Raw genomic sequence first — 22,851 nt, 5'->3', positions numbered from 1 at the left:
GGGGGGTCTGGGTTCTTTAACCTATCCACTCAATTATAGCTACATCCCTGGATATGGAGCTCCCTCCTTGAAGGTGGGGTAGGGACAGAAGCAACATCTACTCAGAATGAGAGCTTTTACTCTGCTTTTTTGTTTTATGACCTCATATATTCAAATCCAATTGGCTATGTGGCATCTTGACATCATGTTTACTGCATGTCCCTTGACTGGCTCTGTTCCCACTGAAGAAGAGGGGGGAAAGGAAGCAATTTTTAAAATAAAAAAGGTTCCAAAGTGGCTATCAATAGAACAGTGCTTGGAAAATCAGCACAAGGGGTGGTTTTGGGAAAAGAGTTCTGAAATGTACTACTTTTGCACTGGAAACGTTTGAGTGCAAACATTCATTGTGGTCCTACTATTTTTAGAATTGTTACCCAGTATTTAAACCATATGTTTCTATGATATGAGGAAGAAAGCAAATAACAAACTATTGATGTGAGCAAGTCCTAAAGCTGTTGTACAATTTACACAGGAGCTCCCATGAAGCTAAATTATCCTTAATGAAAGGTCTCTTGTAGGGGAGTCAGATGACATTTATTGCTGCTTTTCATAAGCCATAAGGCCATATCTGCCACGAACTTTTCATTGTTTCCCCCCAGACTTAGCAGTACACACTAAGGCTGCATTCAGACATCACAGGAACTGGTTTAGAACTGCAGTTTGCAGTTAACATTCTAAACTAGGGATCAGTTTCAGACAATCCCGCATTCCCAGTTTGGGAAACCCCAGAGGCAAGTTAGAGTTTCCCCTCCCTCTTTCTGGTCATCTGAGCTTGGTTCCACCCTCTTGTACAGCCATGCTGGTGCCAGGCTGTGGGCATGGCTTCACAGCTCCAGGAAATTGCTCACAAGGTGTGTTTTTTCCTACAGGTCCAGCACGTCCAGCACAGATCTACCACCGCCATTGCTGAGAGGATCACAAATTTCAAGCATTGCTCCCTGGTAGTGCTGCTGGCCCTTTAAATAGAAGAGCAGCAGGGCCTGGTCTGCCTGTTGGCACATCAACAGGAAGTAGGAAGTGTGCCAACAGGCACACCAGGAGAGTATAGGTGAAGGAGAGTGCATAACAGGCACACCGGCAGAGGGAGTCGGAAGTGTGCTTAGGGAGGGGCGTGGCATTCAGTCAGGGAACACACCACGGAGTGCTGGGTAAGCCCTAGAGTGTAACTGCTGTTGGTGCTGCTCTCAGCCGGCCTCTCACTGGTCCCATAACCTGTAAACACAGTTATAGCGGCGGATGCATGCAGACAACACAACAGCCCCTTCTAACAGAAGTTTAGAGCGGAGAAACTGAAGTGTAATCCCAGCTCCAAATTCCAGTTTGGTAAGTAAACTGAACCCTGTGGTTTGGTTGTGAGGCCGTGGTTTCATGCATTCAGGCATTGCATGAAACTGGAGTTACAGGTTTGCCGATAACCCATAGCTCCGGTTTCGTGCAATATCTGGATGCAGCCTAAGTGTATCTCCTCAAAACTCTGCCGCAACTCTGTTCAATATACATGGATCATCAGCTGGTAGATTGTAACCCTGTTTAAGGTCATCCCGTTATCACACCACCATTTTCTGCTGATGGTTTTATTTATTTATTCAGTTTTGGTAGGAGGGTTGATGGTTTTGTGTTTGTTTCTTGGAGACTGATAAAAATACTGAGATAGGGTAGGAGAAAGGAGAAAGATGACTAGATGCAAAGGAGGGCCCAACTCTTTTCGGTTTAATATTTGTGGAATCTAGAGAATTTCAGGCGGTACAGCTTTCCTCATATCCGTATAGTGTTGCCAACAGTCCCACATTATGTGGGACATCCTGCATTTTTTGGGGAAAGTGCCTGTCACGTTCGGGACGCACGGTGTCTCACTTTTTAACCATTTTTTAATTTATTTATTTTTTAAAAAAATAACTTTTAAAGCTGTTGCTGAGCAGCGGTGTGGGACGGCGGCAAGGGCTGCCGTCCCACACCGCCCTCCCTCCCTCGGTTGGCTGCTGCTGCTGCTGAGCTCTGACCTCGATCCCTCACTCACTGATTTGGTTGCAAAGTTGTGGAGCATGCCACCGCTCTCACTCAGCATGCCTGCCCCAGCCCAGCCCCTAGCAGCAGCCATTCAGCATTTGGAAGGCAGGAGAGTTCTCGCCACTGTCCCATACCGCCATTGCCACTGCCACCACTCAGCAGCAGCTTTAAAAGTTAAAACAACAACATATAAGCCTAGCCCCCGCCCCCCCACCGAGTCCCCATCCTAAATTCAGCCAATGCAATGTTGGCAACCCTACATCCATATCACAATTTGAACCCATGTTTACATTTTCAGTACTGTGAAACTTTTAAAGTGCTGGATGCCTTTCCTCCTTTGCATCTCTTCCACCAGGAGAGAGGAGGAGGAAGATGGACATTAACTATTAAAAAGTAGGTTCATATGGCAGGGAAACTACATATGATTAAATGTGAATGAAAAAATGAATGAAAGAAGAATGAAAAAGAATGAAAAAGAATGAAAAATGAATGAAAAAGAATGAAAAACTGATCACTACTGATTTACCAACATGGAGTCATATCCCACAAATGCTTACATTTAAAAATAATATATTTGTGTTATTTGTTCCCTTCCCATTATTTACTTTGAGAGTAACCTTGTCAGACACAAGGCCTATTCACAGCAGCCCTGTAATATAAATGTTTTGGGGAAGCTAGTGATTCTGGTGCAGAAACATTCTGTTTGTCTGAAGAAATGTACTCTATTTCTCACACACGGATTCAAAACAACCAGTCATATATTTTCTACAGATCCTTAGTTTTAGAGTACTGATCAAAGTTAAGCTCTTCCTATCATGCAACTGCATAATAAATGTGCGGATCCAGCGGGGCTGCCAAGGTGCTCTGCACCCCTTGTGAACAGAGGTGCTGTTATCTCCAGAACTTGGGGTAAACTGCGCAGGTCCATGACCTCACCACCCCACTCTTCTAGAGGGCCCCAGCAAGCCTGCCAGTGCCCCGCCAGCACAGGCTCCATGATGCCTCTGATGCACCAGCAGTGTGGTGCTGGTCATCCAGAGGCTCACTGGGCTGGCTACTGGAAGGCTTGGCTCCCCGCCGCATGCTGGCAAAGGCTGCCTGCTGTAACTCTGCCCACCTGTTTGGTGGGTGGGCGGGGCTTGTCGAGGCCTCTCTACCTGGCACAGTGAAGCTCTCCAGCATAGGCTAGCAGGCTACATACTGCAGACAGCAGAAAAAGAAGGAGGCACTGGCTTCCTGAGACCAGAGTGGTGTGCATGTTCCCTGCCTTGCCCTGCCACATCATGCCACTGCTGCCAAATCCTTGGAATGTGTAGAGCCTATGTCTGCCCAACAGAAGGTATGCAGTTTGTGTGGGTTTTTCTATAATTCTGGATTGATTTGGCTTAGGGCTTTGATATTGGGTACAGGTTTTGGGTAGTACAGGGAGACTCTGTATAATTAATTAATTAATTAATTAATTAATTAATATACTGCCTGACTCCAAAGGCTCTAGGCAGTTCACAGAAATAAAATTTGAAATGGTTTGGTCAATCTGTTGATTTCAAATATATATTTTTGATTTAAAAATTTTTTTCAAAGAAGTTCTGTAAGTACCTTGTTCCTAGCCAGAACATTACTAAAACTTTTGGAACTGAATTTCCCCAGCACCCTGCACCTGTCATGGCCACCATTCCACACTCATGTGGAGGAATCTGCCCTTTATATTCATTTTATAAAAGGGTAAAGCTCCCAATTTTTCGGTCCAATGCTTTAGGTCTCCTGGAATGGCTTTGTATAGAGCTTTGATATTAGGCACATATGTAGGATAGGGTAGTGGGACTCTGTGCATTGAATTTGAATTTTATAATTTTTAATATTTTTAAAATAAAAAAATGTCCTGTAAATGACCTGTTTCATGGCAGAAATTTACAAAAGCTTCTGGAACGGAAATCTCCCCCTTGGACCATCATTCCATCCCCATGTGGAATCAATCATGTGATTTTTAATGAATTTTTTCCATACTGCAGTAAAGCTTCCAAGCTGCTTAGTGATCCAGGTGTGTGTTTGAACTGTGGAGCAAGGGACATTGTTGTGTTCCAGTTGGTTTGTGAATGGTCAAGAAGCTGTGTAAATCCATTGAGGGTTGTGTTGTTGTTGTTTTTGATATACACTCTGTCCCAGACCTGTGGGTTTGCAGTGAATTATCACCAAGGTGTGTGGATACTTTGAGGGTTGTATATTCTTTTTTGCCTACTTCTTTTAAGGAAAGTAAGCTGATGAGATTACTTGGTGGTGTGTGTGTGTGTCTGGGTGTGTACCCCTATCAACTTCACAATGAACCAAATATGAACAAAAAATGAACCAAATTGGGTACAGTTGTAGGGACACATAGGGACACCTCAACAGCGTAGTTTGTAATAATGTCATCCACCCCAATTCAAGATGGCAGACTCATGAATGTTTGAGACACAAGTAGGCTTATTTATGGGACCCTAAAACCGATTTGAATCAAACTTGGTACAGTTATACTTACTGACACACAGGGACACATCAATGGTGTAGTTTGTAATGATGTCATCCACTTCAGTTCAGGATGGTGGATGAGTGAATATTTGAGGTGCAAGTGGGCTAACTTGGGAACCACCTGATTTGAACCAAATTTGGAACAGTTGTAAGGACACATAGAAACACCTGAATGGCAAAGTTTGTAATTATGTCATACACCCTGATTAAAGATGGCAGATGTATGAACGTTTGAGGTACAATTGGGCTAACTTGTGGACCACCTAACTGATGTGGACAAAATTTGGTGTAGTTGTAGTGACACAAAGGGACACCTCAATGGCATTTGTGATTATGTCATCCACTCCAATTTAAAGTAGCAGACACGAGATGTTGCACAAGAGGGCTAACTTGTGAAACTCCTAATCAATTTGAACCAAATTTGCTACAGCTGTAGGGACATAGAGGGACACATCAACTGCATAGTTTGTGATGATACCATTCACCCCAATTCAAGATAGTGGCAGTGTGCATATTTTAGGTGCAAGTGGGAACCGATTTGGATCAAATTTGGTACAGTTGTAGGGACATATAGGGGCACCTCAAAGGCATAGTTTTTTAAATATCATCCACTCTAATTCAAGATGGCAGATGCATGAATGTTTGAGGTGCAAGTAGGCTAACTTGTAAACTGCCTAACCAATCTGGACCAAATTTAGTCCAATTGTAGGGATAGTGAAAGGAAAGTAGGAGATTAGTTCTTCCTGGAACAACCTGTTCAAAGAGAGAATGTAAATGCATGCAGTTGAAGAAAAATTAGAGTGCTTCATTTACGTTTAGGTCTCAATATACTTTATTATTCAAGAGAAAAAGAATGTACAGAGAGCAAGACTAAGAAGATGTGGGAAGAATGTCTGAAGGATATCTTAGGAGCTTTGAGACTCCAATCTCTTAATTAGCAAAGACTCTGGCCTATGATCCTAGCATATTTATCTGGTTTGTATCTACTGGTAGCATACCCATCTCTAGAGACTCACAATTAAGAGAAAATCTTTCATTATCTCCCTTATTCACCAACAAGGGAAGCTCTTTCAATGATACAGGAGGTACTCTGTCTGTGGTGCTTCTTAGTTGCATGATAGCTTAATCACTTCATGCAAAGCAAGTGGGAACTCCTGAGGAATGCAAAAAGACTAGATAGATAGATAGATAGATTTATGTTTACAAATTAGATATCATGTTTACAAATGATCATCCAAATTGAAGAACGTACATTCTCTACCTAGGATTTAAATGCACACCAATAAAAACATAAGGCAATATTTCTTGAAGGGAAGGGCCACAACTTTATTAATTCAAATCAAAGTAATATTGCAGCAGGAATGGGCTTTCCACCCCCACCCCCCACAGTGTGGGCACTAATAGCTAATGAGCCAAGATGCTATCCCTATAACTAACTCTTGTCAGGCGATTACACCTAAGCTCGAAGCAGCGTCATCGCCCTAAGACTAAGGACTGCTCTTCTTAGCCACCCCATATAGATTCAAGCTGTCAGCAAGAAGAATCACCCCCCTCAAGCTGCACAGCCTTTAAGACTGATGATGCCCCAATGCCAAGAGAAGCCCCAGACCAATTAGATTGAGCCATGAAGCCTCTAGGGGATGGCTGGAATTGCCCTTGCAAAAACCACGTGCCTTATGGTGCTCACCAGAAAGCTGTGCCTATTGTTACAGACCAGGCCTGATCTATATACTAAATATGCTCATTAGCTAGTATATAAAATAGGTCTGGGTCAAGTTCTTTTATATTGATGACCATGTTTGATCTGGAAACAAGGAGAAGAGCTCCAACCACTCAGAGATTCAATGGGCTTTATTGAGTATAAAAGAATAACAACATAATCTAGCAAGCAGAAAGCAGAGCACTCTATCAATATTGCTAAAAGTATTTCCTAACCAGCACCAATATTCACCTGTGTGCCTAGCTACCTATGTGTGTGTAATTAAATCTTCCTAGATTCTAATACATTTCAGAAACAGGCGGAAAAGAATGGGGGGGGAGGGGATGAAGGCTGCGGGCCGGCATGGTTTTTGGGGAGATTAGTAGAAGGGAAGAAGGGGGGGAACGGAGAAGGGAGCAGTAAAAGAGGAAGGGGTGAGGAGATTCCAAGGCTTGTAGCATATTACCAGGATCAGAGGCTGGACAGAGACGAAACACTTCAGCTGAAGGGGTGAGGTGCTGGCGGAGACAGGAGTTGTGCAGTTGCTTCAGATCATAGCTGAGAGCTCCATGGCTGGGGAGCCTTGACTTCTCACTGCACAGTGGAAGTCACAGCCTCTGAGCACGGGCAGAGTTCCTGCTTAGCCCTGCGGCTGGGCAGCAAACTCTGGGAAAGCGTGTGAGCAGATCTTGTTGTAGGCACAAGAATGCTAACTCTCTGTCTCAAAAAGCCTCATTCTTATAGTGATTTTCTCTTTGATCCTTGAATAGAATCTATTCAAGATCTCCTCTTTTCCTGGGTGTCCAAAAGGTGATAAGTTGCTGCTACCTTCTGAACAAAATCTTAATTATTCAGGATATCAGCTAGTCCAGCGATATCTCTGGATCTCATCATCTGTAAACTCTGTGCGCTTCAGGAAGGGAGGGAGGGGGACATTGCCCACAGCAAATCTGCATCTAAGATGCTGCAAATTACATCTTGGCAGTCTGGCCCCCAGAAGGTGTTAAGAAGTCAAGAATTAGTAAGGGGATTCAGGATAGTCTGTGTGAGACAGCAATTACATATGTACCTTTATCCAGTGTTTTTTTTTTCTCCTTGTAATTGAAAACAAGAGAATCTTTTAAAGTATACATGCATGTGCGAGACATTCAATACGTTTAGCTAGGCAGAATCATCAGTGAGAGAATACTTAAAGCCTACAAGTATTTTCTCAGTATCCATTTGGCTATATTGAACTTCCATGGAGAACAATACAAGCATTTAACACTGACTTCTTGTAGCAGGAAAGGGGGGGGGGAGGGAATCAGCCCCCTGGCAGACTCTTCCATAGACATAGTGAGTCAGATGCATTTTAGCATATGAGTGCTCAGGCCAAAGCCTTTGTCTCCTGCATATCCATTTTAGCAACACAATGCTGGATTCCCTCCTCCCTTCAGAGCAGGGAGAGCAGGCCGTTCACCAGAGTTCAGGTGTGATTTCATTTCTTGATATAAAACGAAATCAGACACAGGCCTGTATTCCAGGCCTATATTTCACAAACTTCTGAGTTGATACCTCTGGTTCTGATAGGTGGACTGTTCATAACACTACCCACCCTCCAACCTACACTACACCTGCTTCGGGTGGGGGGGGCATCTTGATGCGTGTGCCATCTCAAATGGAGTGGGTGACATCATCACAAAGAATACATTTGAAGTGTCCCTATATGTCCCTATACCTGTAGCAAAAAACCACACCATTGAGGTATAGGGGTGTGCAAAGAGGTTCAAATTCAAACATGCTCAATGTTGAACATGAGGGTTTGAGGGTTCAAAGTGGAACAGGCCTCAAACCAAACCTGCCCCTGTTCGGCTTGATCTCGAGTCAAACACTCCCTGTCAGTTTGGGGGTTCTACCTTAATTAAAAAAAACCCACACACAACAACAACAATCCTGAAACTTATCGCCTGCTGTGGACATGGAGGTGGTCCCATCTGGAGGTTCCCTTCCCCCCCACCGGCCTCCCCCAGTGTTATTATGGCCTGGTTTGGGTGGGTTTTGGCCCATTTCAGGCCTCTCTGTGTAGTTGCAGCAGATATTTTGGAGGCCACCTCACATGCACAATGGGCCTCTGCGTGGCCTCTGACATGGCCACACAGAGACCCATTGCACATGCCCATTTGACGTCGAACAGGTCCAGTTCAAGGGCTTGATGTCAATCCAGCCTCGAACTGAACTTGCCCTGATTCCGCTCAGGATCGGGGTCCCTGTGAGAACACACTGCTGAGATCATCAGGAGGGGTCCATCTTCGGGTACCACCAGTTCATCTAGTGGCGATCTGGGCTAAGGCCTGTTCTGTTGTTGCCCCTAGGTTGTGGGTCACATTCTCCATGGATATAAGAGGATTGTCTTCCCAGGAGGGGAATACATTTCAGGAGAGCAATAAAAACTAATCTTTTAGCCTGGCCTTTAATGATATTTAGTTTTAATGGTAATTTTAATTTGCTTTTAATTGGTTCTGGAATTTAATTATGTATTTCTGGTTTTAGTGAAAACCACCCTGGGCCATTTTGGGAAGGGCAGTATGTAGATCAAATAAATAATAAATAAAATAAATAGTTCACATGTCCACCATCTGGTGAGGAATAGAAGAAGCGGTGGGGAATAGAATGGTGAGGATGGTGGGGAATAGAAGAAGTAATGTTGGCAGGTCAGCAGGCCGTTCCAGGGGAACGGTAGTCAGAAATTTAATAGCTGTATCCCCCTCTAGCTGTCCTGCCAGCTCTATGACCTCAGAGAGCACTGCCAACAACTCACATAGCCTTACCTTGCTCCTCTGCAATGCCAGGGCGGTCCAAAATAAACCCAAACTCATCCATGATTTTATTATGGATGAAGGGGCTGACCTGGTATGTATCACTGAGACTTGGTTGGGGGAGGCTGGTGGCCCAGTCTGGTCCCAGCTTCTTCCTCCAGGGTATTCTGTAGAGGAGCAGGTGAGGGGACGTGGGCTGGGAGGTGGAGTGGCTGTTGTCTATAAGGATAACATCTCCCTTACCAGGGTCCCTGTTGAGGTATCTGACCATATTGAATGTGTGTACCTAAGTTTGGGGACCAGGGATAGATTGGGACTTCTGTTGGTGTACCGATCGCCATAGTATCTTTCTGGAACGTCTGAGGGTGTTGGGGGTGGGAGGCACTGTTTTGCAGTGGTTCCGCTCCTACCTCTCGGACAGATTCCAGATGGTGTCGATTGGAGATAGTTGCTCTTTGAAATCTAAGCTTAAGTATGGTGTCCCTCAAGGCTCCATACACTCTCCAGTGCTTTTTAACATCTACATGAAACCGCTGGGAGAGATCATCAGGGGATTTGGAGCTGGGTGTTATCAGTATGCTGATGACACCCAGATCTACTTCTCCATGTCAACATCATTAGGAGATGGCATAACCTTCCTAAATGCCTGCCTGGAAGAAGTAATGGGCTGGATGAGGGAGAATAAACTGAGACTGAATCCAGATAAGAAAGAGGTACTTATTGTGTGGGGTCAGAACGCCAGAGACGATTTTGATCTCCCTGTTCTAGATGGGGTCACACTTCCCCAAAAGGAACAGGTTCGCAGTCTAGGAGTACTTGTGGATCCACACCTCTCCCTGGTTTCTCAGTTTGAGGCAGTAGCCAGGGGTGCTTTCTATGAGCTTTGGCTGATACGCCAGCTGCATCCGTTTCTTGAGATGCATGACCTCAAAACAGTGGTACATATGTTGGTAACCGCCAGACTTGACTTCTGCAATGCGCTCTATGTGGGGCTGCCTTTGTATGTAGTCCAAAGTTGGTACAGAACGTGGCGGCCAGGTTGGTCTCTGGGTCATCTCGGAGAGACCACATCACTCCTTTGTTGATAGAGTTACACTGGCTGCCAATAGGCTTCTGGGCAAAATACAAAGTGCTTGTCATAACTTATAAAGCCCCAAATGGCTTAGGCCCTGGGTATCTAAGAGAACGTCTTCTTCATTATGATCCCCACCGCCCATTGAGGTCATCCGGAGAGGTCTGTCTCCAGTTGCTGCCAGCTCGCCTGGTGGCCACACGGGGACGGGCTTTCTCGGTTGCTGCCCTGAGACTGTGGAATGAGCTGCCTACTGAGATACGATCCTCCCCATCTCTGACAATTTTTAGAAAGCATTTTAAAACCCACCTCTTCACCCAAGCTTTTTCTGTTCTTTAAAATTTTAACGTTTTAATTCAAGGTTGTTTTTAAATTGTTAAATTGTTTTAAGTTTTTGTATATATTTTAACTTGTTTTATACTATTGTTAACCGCCCAGAGACAAAAGTTTGGGGTGGTGTACAAATGTAATAAACAAACAAACAAACAAACAAACAAACAAACAAACAAATATTGTATTGGGGTGGATGACATCATCACAAACTATGCCATTGAGGCATCTCTATGTGTCCTTACATCTGTGGCAAATTTGGTTCACATCGGTCCAGGCATTACAAAGTTGATGGGGTGGGGAGTCACATGCATGGATGGACACATGGAATGCCAAGTGATCTCATAGGCCTACTGGAAAATAGGTTTAATAATCACAGAAGCCTCCTGATTTGGAAAAATATGTGTCTGGGCTATACTGCTTTAGCCTGTAGGTGGGGACTCACATGACTGAATGTTGCTTCATGAAAATAAATTTCTGCACATAGAAAATTAGAATGATAGCAGGAGGACTAGGATAGAACTCTCTTCTGACATGCTAGCCTTCTGTTTTCAGAGGCCTTTTTTGGTATTCTGAAGCACTGATCATTTAATACACACACACACACACACCACATCTTTAGTCTGAAGTGGTACAGCCCACAGACAAATTTGCTACTTCAATGAGAATTAGCACCACAGTAAGAATACTACCACTGTGTTTTACATGACTAAGCTTATGTGTGATAGGGGGCTTAATATAAGGGCTTGAGGGCCAAATGACATGTAACATTCAACTTGACTATACTTTTTGCCAAAAAGGCAGCCATGGAGACCTGAGCCATGGGACTATGGCACAAGAGGGTCAGTTAATGCTTTTTCCATTGCTTCATTTCCCCCCCATCAAAATTGCCCCCAATGACTGCTTTTTAGCACAAAAAGCGGGGAGGGGGCACTCTGGCCTGCTTCCTCCATTAAGTCCATCTGTGGACTTAACGTTGTATGGCCCTTGATAGTTCCAGCCTTTGGAATGTAATTCCTCTGTAGTTTTGGGCAGGAACAGAGAGAAACCTAGAAGCAGTTTTTGTATTTGGAATTTGGACAGAGTGAGAGAAGGCTGCAGGTTGCGAACTGACTGAAGATGAAACTCCCTGGGGTGCACTGAATCAGGATTAGTGGCTGTGCTGTCTGCCTGCGGAGATGGCTCCTAAAGCACTCTGCGTGTATATTTGTAAGGAAAATACATCCCAAAGGAAGCATAAGTCTCCAGTGCTCTCTCACTCAAAAGAAACTAAACTCTGCTATGCTACCTCTGAACTTCTCACAGAGAGTGCAGAGCACTGCAGAAAACCTGTGTTTGGGAATACTAGTATGGAAGTGTAGTATTAGATAGCTGTTGTCATCTGGCCACACTTTTCCTCCTTAAGTGTTTCAGTGAAGGAACTCTCCAGGCCCTCAGATTTCCCTGGGAGTCCCAGCCACCATGTTAGACCTCTGCTTCTTCCTCCTTGGTGCAGTTCTGCTCTGCTCAGAAGAGCTCTCTGCAGTGCCAGCAATCTCACGAGAGAGCTCTTGTTTCTCTCATGAGAGGCCCACTGCACTCTTTGAGATCTTTCCAGGCCTTTCAGTACTAATTCTACTTGTCTCCCACTTTATCTCCTTTTTAAAAATATTTAAATTTTCACTGAGTGTATTCCAGTGTTAGAATGTTACAGCAGTTTGATTCTCCTAGTGAACTTTCTAGAGGTAACAGAGGTGTCTGTACACATTATTGGACTTAGGAGTGTTCAGCCCACTGTTGTCACTCTTCTAGGTCTGTTTTCCACTTGACATAGATTAACATCAAAACGGGTCACCATTGTGGATGTGTGGACTTGTTTCTAATGGTCGACATCACTCTCCTCACAATAAACTTTATCATTTCTTCAGTGCCAAATAATTAGTTTCATCTATGTGATTTCCTAATGTTATCTTTATTTTATCTTAGGTTGAGAATATCTTTCATTATAAAATTATACTGGATCACATTGTTGCATGCTCTTTATTGTATGGTTTGTGCATAGTATGGTGGGGATCTTATTGTTTCTTGTTTGCTTGAGCTCTCTAAAGTGCCAGCAATCTCGTGAGAGCCCTTAATTCTCTCATGAAAGGCCCACTGCACTCCGAGATCTTTCCAGGCCTTTCAGTACTGTTCCTACTTTTCATAGGAACATAGAAAACTGCCTTATACCAAGTCAGCCATTCATCCATCTAGTTCAGTATTGTCTACACAGACTGGCAGCAGCTTCTCATAGGCTGAAGGCAGGAATCTCCCTCAGCCCTATCTTGGAGATGCCTTGGAACTTTCTGCAGGCAAGCATGCAAATGCTCTTCCCAGAGTGGTCCCATCCCCTGAGGTGCTCACATGTAGTCTCCCATCCAAATGCAAACCAGAATGGACCTTGCTTAGCAAAGGGGACAATTCATGCTTGCTACCACAAGACCAGCTCTCCTCTCTCTCTACTCTAAAATTATTTAAATTTTCACTGAGTGTATTCCACTGTAAAAGGTAGTGCATTCAGCTAATTTAAGTGGCAGGATTGTTCACACAAAATTGGGTATCTGAAGGTAACTGGGAAGTATAGTATTCAGAATTTCTTCCAAGAAACTTGTTTTCTTCTACCAACCCCCCCGCCCCCCAGCATATTTCCATGTAAAAAGCGCATTCAGCTAATTTTAATGGCAGAACTGTGTACACAAAATTTGGATCTGTAGGCAATTGGGTAGTATTTATTTTGCACAAACAAACTCTTCAAAATATATAATAGATATTAATAAAATGGGCCAGCTTCTGCATGGGAATTTGCTTTCAGTTTTCAGTAGATTTTTTATGCCATGATATTTGAGCTGAACACTTGCAGTTTATTCATTTATAAACAGGTCGTTTCCATGGATATTTTAAGACAAAACTATAAGCAGCTGTGATTGCAGTTGCTTTTATTTCTTTAAAATGTCACTGTAGGCACAGCATGTGTGCTGTGTTTTTCCAATATGTCTCTATAATGACTTCTCCTTGTCCAGCAAATGACTGAGGTGGAGCAACAGGAGGGCTTATTTTACTCTTTTTCTGTTTATTTTCCAAGATTGCTCTAAAGAGTGTACATTTTGTCTTCTAGCCATATTGTAAATGTGTTGGTTTGTCTTTTATTGAATGATACCCTTCCCCTGCCACAATCCCTTATAGACTGAGTGAACTGGAAAGTGCTTTTTCACTTTGTACTCAATATTACTTCTCGCTTTTAAAAATAATGGTGTCAAAATTGTTTGTTTTAAAAAGATGTTCCATTTTGCTGTATAACGTAGAAAACTATGGGTGGTCTAATTTCTGAAGCCTCCAGAGATGCATAACAATTATGCATTTTAAAATGAAAATAAACTGTAAATTGGATTTTAAGGAAGATAACATGGTTTGGCATGCATTCTTATTCAAGAAAGTGTGAAGCTTCATAAAGGCTACATGACATTTTGCTGCAGAAATACAGATTGTTTGCTACTTAGATATACTCTTGTGGCGGCTGCTACCATAATAATCTTTAAAAGTCATCACCACATTCTTTTATTATTTTAGTGCTTCTGTTCACCCCCTCCCAATAATGTGTTTTCCATTTTTACTATATACAAAGTTAGAATGTTGTGCCCTAAAGTGCAATGCATACCTTTGCATTGAGTCTTATTTGCCCTTTTTTGCCCATTTGACTAGTTTGGAGATATCCTTCTGGAGTTCTTCACAGCCTGTTTCAATTTTCACCAACCTGAATAATGTGGTGTCATCCATAAGTATGGCTTCAGGATTGCTAGTCCATAACTCCAAATCATTTATAAACAAGTTAAATAGCATTTGTTATACAATCATTGCATGACACCACTACTTACTTCCCTCCATTATGAGAAGTTTTACCATTTATTCTTACCTCTGCTTCCTGTTCTTTAACCAGGTGCTGCCAATCCATAACAGTCCTGTCCACTTATTCCATTGTCAACTGTTTTTGGAGATTTTGGTGAGAGATGCTGTCAAAAGCTTTTTAGAAGTCCAAGTGTGTAATGTTCACCAGATTTCACCTATCTACCTGTTTGTTGACACTTTCAAGGGTTTTAAAAGATTGAATCTTCCTTTAGAAAAGCTAAGCAGATTCATTCTCAGCAAGGCCTTTTCTTTTTTATGTTTAACAATTCTAGTTGTAATACTGCTTTCTACCAATTACTGGATGTGTTGTCTCAGCAGCATCAAAGGTTTAGTATGCATGTAAAGATGTACTCCATATCATTATTATTATTATATCAGTCTTCCTGTTGATTTATATAACTCTATGAGAATATTAAAATGCTTAGGTAACCCATGGCTAATCTCAGGTGGTATGTGGCACATCTCGTGAGGTTCCAGTGAGAGAGAGAAGGCAGGGAGGAGGGCTTAGCAGAGGGGAAAGGCAAGAAGCGAGTGAGTGGCGGGGGGAGAAAAGGCTGAGCAGCAAGCGGGAGGGTAGGCGGAGAGGAAAGGGCTAGCGGTGGGGCGAGTGGCAGGGAAAGGAAAAGGCGAGTGGCAGGGGGCAGCAGGGAGAAGAAAGGGCAAGCAGCGAGTGGCCGGGGGAGAGGAAAGGACAAGCAGCGAGCAGATGGTGGGGAGAAGAAAGGGTGAGTGGGTGGCAGGGGGAGAAAAGGCTGAGTGGTGGGTGGGGGGAGAGGAAGGGGTGAGTGGGAGGGGGGAGGCAGAGCGAGTGGTTCCCTCTATCGCCCTGCCAAGTCTTGAGGGGGGAGGGGACAACCGAATGAGGGGGCATTTTGTCACCCCATAAAGTCTCTGGGTTGGGAAGGTCGAGTGCACTAGCACTAGTGCACAGATGCTTTGTGTGGGTTCAATTAGAGAGGATTATTGAGTCTACGGTATGTGTCATAGAATTAGCTGGAAGCATCTGATTGTGTAAGCAGAGAATGGCTATTAGAGTATATTTATCAACTGGTGTATAAGGAATTTAGTCAGATTTTTCTCAGACAGTCAGACTATTCTATACTGGTGCTCCTTTTGCCTTAGTATTTCCCTTCTCTCTGCTACAGTAGTAGGGGTAATAAATGGGGGGTGAGAAAGAGAGAGAGAGAGAGAGAGCTCGCCTTTGAATCCTGCTGGAACCATAGTCCTATTACCTAACAGGTTAAGACTCCAACCTGCACTAGTTTGAACGAACTCATAACCAGTCTTACAAGCCTGCCTAGAGACTCTGTGAAACTGCCTCAGATGAGTAAGGCATTTGCAGTATCAAAGATAATAAAAATCAATCTGAAATCTTGCTGGATGTTTGCCTGTTCAAGATAAAGCTATCTGAAGTCGTTTGATGCTCATAGATATTGGAAATCGGGAAAGTTCTGTTGTCTCTGGATTCCTCCCTGCCCCTCCACTGCCCCCGCATTCCTTATATTTGTTTGTTTGCTTGTTAAATTGACTACCTTTTAATGTCAGGAGGTTGATTTTAATTATAAGTTTATTTCTTCTTTTTTTAAGTTAGCAAGTTTACATTTGAATTGAAGAACTCTTGCATGCATACCAACAAACCCCAATGACTGGTTGATTCATAACCTGTAAATTACCTCTAAAACTTTATTTGTTTGGTCTATTCGATCCCTTAATTATCATGCCCATCTAAAACAAAGTCTAAATATGTATAATTGCATTTGCAGTTCATCTTTTTTAGCCTTTTCTGGCCTCTCCTTTGTAGTCTCCTTTCTGTTGAAATTGAATTAGAAGTTCATCACAGCCTGCCAAAGCAGCTCTGCAAAGTGTCATATAAACGGATGATACAACAAGTAACAGACTGTATTATAGCCAGGGTCGGATCCAGCAGAAAATTACAGGGGGTGCCACAGGAAATATGCAACATGGTATCTCATCCTCATCACTTTATGGAGTTCACTTCAAGACATGAAGACAGCCATTAACTCTGGTGGTGAAATGTTTTTGTTTTTTATTTTTAGAAGAAATCCAGAATAATATACTTCCCACTGACCTGCAGATACCAAGTTTTGCATAGACAATCCTGCCACGTAGATATATTTCATTTATTTCATTTATTTAATAAATTCCTATATGCATCCAAAACAGTCATATCTCCTGGAGCTTTTTATTTCTCTTAAGTTAAAACAATTAGTAGACTAAAAGTTGGTCACTCTGGCCAGGAAATTGAATCCTTTTAAGAAAATCAATGTATGACCATCCAGTTAGCATAATGTTAATAAAATGTAATAATGGTGTCAGGATTACAGAAACTCTCTCTTCACTTTTAAAAGGAAACTGACCTTGAAGATTGGATGATATTCCTGAATCATTGCCAGAGTATCAAGCTTGTTGCCTAGAGCTGTCTGAATCAGGCGCACCATTTGTCTGAAACATCACCTCTTTGCATTACTGCATTCATGGGCACAGCACTCCCATAGTGATGTGTTGTTCTAGGTGCAAACACTCAGCCCAATGTATCCTATTAAGAAGGCATCTTCTGTTGATTCTAATGATTCTTCTCAGTGCATGCACAATGAGCCTCAAGAGCAAACGTATCCTTGTCCTTACCCTTGACCATCTTTAAGGGCTCTTAGAGATGGTCAAGGACAGGCATTCGACCTCTGAGTTGTGTAGCTAATGCAGTGGTCCCTGCATTGCTGTCGTATTTCATTGTCATATCAAATCTAACATCTGCAGTGACAAGTGCTCTCTTTCAGGCTTTCCTTCTTCTCTCTTCTCCGGCAGAAAAACAGCCTGGAGGCTAAAGGTCTAATCTCATTGCTGATCCTGCATTTGGGAGGAGGCCTGCTATGTAGGGGGCCTCTTCATTCTCTTTCCCTGAAGTATAAGCAGGGATGGATTGACCTGAGTGGAGGTCTCTCATGATATAAAGAGCTCTCATGATATAAAGGTGGTCTCCTTGGGTTCTTCTGCCAGAGTACAAGCAAGGCTGGAAGGTCCTGGGAGGTGGCCTGATATGGAGGCTGCCTTTTTTGGTTCTTTCCTGTCATGCTCTACAGAGAGCCACCCCCATTGCTTTTCTTCCTGCAAAGGAAATGGAGGTGCCACCTCCTAGCTGTTCCCCCAGGGCCAAATCAGTCAATCAGTTTGACTCTCCCTGGATCTAAGCCTCCAGCTGCTGCTTTGGCTCTTGGTGGAAAATAAGAGGGCTGGAGAATAACATTTGGCCTCGAACTTGGGCCTTCCAGCTGTTGTTTGATTACAGCTTCCATAGTCTCCAGTAGTTGCAGTAGCCTATAGTCAGGGTTGATGGGAACTGTAGCCAAACAGCAGCTGGAGGGCTGGAGTTGTGCAGCCCTGCCCTAAATCAAGCTTCCTCTTCCGCATCACCATTCCATCCTCTTCCACACGGGGCAGATCTCTCTTCAGGGCCAAAATCCAGCCTCCTAGCCATACAAGCTCTGTATGAGCCTCCTGGCAAGGAACTGTCTATCCTGAGCTACATCTTGAAACTCTCAAACATCTCTTGGCCCTGAGTGGACTGGCCAAGAGAATCTTTTCTGTAGCTGAGTTTGACCCAAAGACCTTTTTACCCAACTCTACCCAAAGAATATTCAAAGCAAGACAAATGTATTTTCTTTAAAATAAAACATTTTATTTTTTAAACAATAAATATGCAAGTTTTATTGCTGTTCTATCTCTACATTGTATTAAAACAAATATTTAATATTTTAAAAATATATACATAGCATTTTATTGCTACTTATGTAAATAGTAGCACAGTTGTCTCTTTTGATTTGCCTTCCCCTTGTTCCTCAGCAATGTCCAGCTCCTTTGGAGGAACCACGATCCCCATAGTGGCTTCCACCCTGGCCAGTCTGCTCCTTAGCTGCCTCAGTTGTCCCCTCAGTGCCTTGAAGCTTTGTACACATTCCTGGCAGCTGCGGAGGTCTCTTTGGCCTTGAAGGAGAGAAAACAAACAGGGTGAAGGGGCCTGTCCTCCACCATGTCCGTCCCTGCACGGACTTCTAGTCCCCTTCCATGCCCAGCACAGACTCCTCCTCTCTGTCTTGAAAATCCTCCATGGCTATGTACCCCCCCGTGAACTTGCACCCCGTCAGGTTGATTTTTTGCTCTTCCAGCTTCTCTGTCTTCAGGAGCCACCTGAAGGTCTCCTGCTCTCTAAAACAACTCTTTCTCTTCTCTCTCACTGACCCTTGGGTCTGGAACAGCCACTCAGATGTGGCCCTTCATCTCTCTCCTATCCTTCCAATGGTACCTGAAAACCCACCTCCACTGCGCAGCCTTTGGCTTAATGCCTCAGTAGAGGCAGCTCCATCGGCTTGAACTGAATGCCCCTTATGCTTTCCTCTCCCATTCCTCCTCTTCCTCACTTCTCTCTCCAAAGCCAAACTTTATACTGTATGCTCCTGGTGGCAGGGAACTTTTGCCCATGTACATTGATGACACTATAAGGAGGATTTGCAATATGCACAATTGTATATCATCCTCCTTGGTTTCCTGTTTCATCTAAGCTTAAACTCAAAGGGGCTGATATTTGTTTTCCTTTTAGCATTCATATTTTGCTCTTCCTCAAGCAGCTCAGGGAGGTTTATGCATGGTTATTTTTTCCTCACAATAACCCTAAGAGGTAAGTTAGGCTGTGGGACAAGTGACTGGCCCAAAGTCACCCAGAGAGTTTTATGACTGGATGAGAATTCAAACCTGGGTCTCCCTGGTCCTAAGGAGCTGCGGCTGAAATACATACACATCTTTCCCCCACTTGCCCCCACCTCAGCTTCCCTCTCCTTCCTCTATTGTATCCCTGCCTCTCTTTTTAGACTATAAGTTTTTTAGATTGTAAAATCACAATGAGGATGGAAAAGGTAGAGGTTATGGAGTGCTGCCTCTGTGAGACTTACAGCGGACCTGGATCTCTACCAAACTCTGCAGAGTTTCATTTACGTTGCTGAGGTCCGGCTCCAGAGGAGGTGGGGAAGGAGGAGGAGGTGGAGAGGGATGTAGGAGGAGGGAAGAGGTGGAAGTAGAGGGTGGGATGGAGGCAACCTCCAGGGAGGCAGAGGACAATGATGACTCAGACCCAGAGGGCTGGAGAAGTGCAGCAGGGTCTGCAGGAACATCTGCAAGAGAAGAAGAAGCAGGAGGTCAGCTGCAAAGGCTGACATCCTACCACACCCACCATCACTTGCCCCCTCACTGCTCACTCTGAGAAGCTGCTTGGATTACAGGCACAGGAGCTTGGACACATGAAAGACAGAAAACGAAGGAACACTTCAGCAAGCACTGACAACCCACTCACAGGCCTCCCCTCTGAAATCTTAGATGCAGACTCAAATCAAGCATTTCAACATGAAATAAACAGAGCAAAAGAGCTGTTCTTAGCCCAGCAGCAATTTCAGGGGCATGCTGTGAACATACCTTCCCTTTCCCACCACTGCAACCGAACTTCTGGCATGGAGGGTTCCTCTGTGAGCTCTTCCTCCAGGATGTCATTGGTCATATGAGGTGCTGGAAGAGGTTCTGGCACAGAGGGTTCCTCAGCGAGCTCTTCCACCAGGATGTCTTTGGTCATGTGAGGTGCTGGAAGAGGTTCTGGCACGGAGGGTTCTTCAGTGAGCTCTTTCTCCAGAGTGTCCCCCAAAACATTGGGGAGTCCCCCAGAAAATGGTGCAGCATGGGTTGGGTTTCTGGGATGACCTGAAAGAGAGGAAATAAAGCAGGAATCAGGAAATGATCGTGGCTTGTAGGCCTGATAGAAATGGCCTCCCTTTTCTGCCTAGGTTAGCCAGCTGGGAAGTAGCCTAGGATTGTGGTGAGTTGGGCCACCCAAGGAACCAAGCAAGGAATGAAGAGGAGTACATTGCATAACACTGACTGGCAAGACAGCCCTCACCAAGTACACTTCAGAAGGGAGTGCAATGGCCAGGCTCTGCCTGCTGTACATACAAGTGCAGCTGCCTTCTACCAAGTCATGCTCTTGGCTCTCTTTGCCCTACTCTGGCTGGCAGCCACTCTTGGGCAGAAGCCTTTTCCTAGCTAGCTAAGATCCTTTAACAGAAGATGATGAAGTCTCAACAGGAGACCTTGTGCATGCAAAGCAATTGTTCCACTACTGGGCTATGGGCTCTCCCTTCTGTGTGAGGAAAGAAGCTTCTCCTTTGAGCAGAATGGGAGCTGATGGTTGACATGGACTATCTCTGGTTCATGAACCAACCCCCAGTTACAGCCTCTTGGCCTAGTGGGGTGGGGGGTCTTGAAAATCTGCCTGGATGCCATAAGCAGGAAGCATAGCTCTGATCTCAGGAATGCAGGCCTGGCTCCTAGAGGTAGAAAACTGTGGTTGGAGAAAAAAAGAGTCTCTTTGGTCCGAGCTCAGAGCACATTGGCCAGGAAATGTTGGCCTTGTTTTCAGGTGATCCTCTAATTCCATCTTGACCCATGTCATTGTCAAAAAATGAGATACTTTGGAAACAATTAGCTTCCTCTTCTTGAAGGCAGGGAGAAACAGACTCAGAGGATGTCTTGGGGCTGGGTGTGGGCAAAAGGTTCTTGTAGGACTTTTTCAAAAGTTCACAATCTCTAAAGGAGAATGACCAAACCTACCTGCCTGCTGCCACAACCCTTTCCCCATCTCCTCTTCGAATGGAGGATAGCTAAATGTGACTCACAGAGCCCCCCCACCAGTCTCCTCTAACACTTTTGGCTGCATCAACAGCAAAGGATAGAGGTGGCTGAACCTGCCCTCCTGCTATCCATCCATTGGATGGATGTCTGCCCATCTCTCTCCATTGTCTAAGAGAAACAGTTCTCCAAGGAGGCTTTCCCTGGGGGGCTGGGGAGCCCTGAGGAGAAGCAGGCACTCTCATCATCCACTTACCTGTTAGTGCCCCCCCTTCATCTTCATCCCTGCAGAGATAAGGAGAAATATTCTTAGTAGCAAATCACAGGAAAGAGAGGGTCTCCTCCCCCAGTAATACTAGGGGTATTACTAGTATTACTAGGGGTATTACTAGTATGTGCCCTCCCTCTAATTTTAATTCACATGCAGCCAAGTATGTCCTCTCCCATAATCCTTATAGGTGGCCCTGCTAATTTTGGATGATTCCATAGTTGGGAGCAGTGAATGTAATTGCTGTTGAATGTCACTCACTGCATTTTGCTCAGAGTATTTTTCATCGAGGATTGACTGGTTGTGGCGGGGTGGGGGGTGGGCCTGCTCTTGTAGTTCACAGTCATGAGGCCAGCTTTCCCACCCCTCTCCAGTGTAGTTTCCCCACTTTTTAAAATGTCCCCCCCTCAAAGGGACACATACATGCTGTTTTGTGTTTTAAATAGGAGGGAGGCAGCCTGCCAAAGGTATCAAGGGGACAGTTGACGAAATTGGCATTTGATTCAGCAGCCAATTACTGGCATTCTGAACATGGAAAGGAGATGGGCTCACCTTGATGAGGCAGTATATGCCACACCTGGGTTTGGGCTATGTCTGAACACCTCCCGCTCATCACTCCCCCCCCCCTCATTCCCTTCAGCTGGCCACACCAGAGCCAAAAGCATTAAGAGGAGTCAAGGGTAGAGAAGAGAGCAACTCACTTTGGTTCTGCCTCTGGGTGAGACCTATGGGAACATGAAAGAAGAAAAGGTTAGGCATGTTCTTGGAAATAACATGGGGGTGCTGGGGAGCAGCTTTTGAAGTCAGCTTCAACTGGTGGGCAGGATTTCCCCACAACCCCCCAAGTGGGCCCACAGGAGCCAGCCAGTAGCTCTTGAGTGATACAGCTTCACCGGTCTAGGACCTCCAAGCTTAAGAAACACAGTGGAAATCAGCCAAGCAGCTGACCTTCGAGGGCCGCCTGCATTTCAAGGAGAAGCTGTGTGGTGTGAATAGTGGTGGTGAACTTGTGACCACTGAAGTTCCCACAGGGAGCACAAACACGTGTGAACACAGCAGGCTGGGCTTCCGTTCTCTGCCCAGACAGGCTAAAACAACGGAAGGGCATCTTTAAAAACCAAGTCCACACCGCCATTAGATTTTGCTTCACCCACCATGCCAGAGACTTACCTGCAGGCCACACATGACCAACAGCCACCCATATTGACAACTAAGCTGCTAAGCTGCTAATAAACTGACAGCCGAAGACAGCCAATTTATCGAAGATGCTTCAGCTAATCTAGAACGCTGCCAAGTGAGCCTGCTGCAGAATCTTCGCAGGTTTCCAAGGGGAACCATGATGGCAGAATTCTGTGGCTGACTGTGAAGTCACAAGTTACTGTTACTGGTCATGCTGGCTCTGGTTTGAATGCAAACACTGTCTTGGGGGTGCAGCTCAAAGTGTCAGAGCACCAGGGTTGAGTCATCCCAGTCCTGCCCTCCCTGCTCCCCACATGTCACTTTCTATTCATTTGACTTTCCCCTTCTGTTAACA

At 44.5% G+C, this 22,851-nt stretch overlaps 1 protein-coding gene across 1 annotated transcript; it reads right to left on the bottom strand.

The window, feature by feature from the left end:
* Positions 1-18,050: 18,050 nt before the first annotated feature.
* Positions 18,051-22,603, bottom strand: LOC128349207 (uncharacterized). Its single transcript, XM_053305250.1, has 6 exons — positions 22,488-22,603; positions 22,019-22,042; positions 21,306-21,334; positions 19,847-20,125; positions 19,330-19,548; positions 18,051-18,367 (listed from the first exon to the last, which is right to left on the bottom strand). Exons 1-6 carry the CDS (start codon positions 22,517-22,519, stop codon positions 18,171-18,173), a joined length of 780 nt encoding a protein of 259 aa, XP_053161225.1. The 5' UTR covers positions 22,520-22,603; the 3' UTR covers positions 18,051-18,170.
* Between the last annotated feature and the right edge of the window lie 248 nt (positions 22,604-22,851).

The sequence above is a fragment of the Hemicordylus capensis genome, chromosome 3, assembly GCF_027244095.1.
Source record: "Hemicordylus capensis ecotype Gifberg chromosome 3, rHemCap1.1.pri, whole genome shotgun sequence".
NCBI lineage: Eukaryota > Metazoa > Chordata > Lepidosauria > Squamata > Cordylidae > Hemicordylus > Hemicordylus capensis.
The sequence above is the reverse complement of the archived record's forward strand: the minus strand, read 5'-3'. Positions and strand labels throughout refer to the sequence as shown.

Coding starts and splice junctions, on each gene's coding strand:
- LOC128349207 (XM_053305250.1), bottom strand. CDS start 22,519: ATGGGTGGCTGTTGGTCATGTGTGGCCTGCAG. Junction 20,126..21,305: donor TGAAGGGGGGGCACTAACAG/GTAAGTGGATGA, acceptor CCTCTCTTTCAG/GTCATCCCAGAAACCCAACC. Junction 19,549..19,846: donor GCAGTGGTGGGAAAGGGAAG/GTATGTTCACAG, acceptor CTTCTCTTGCAG/ATGTTCCTGCAGACCCTGCT.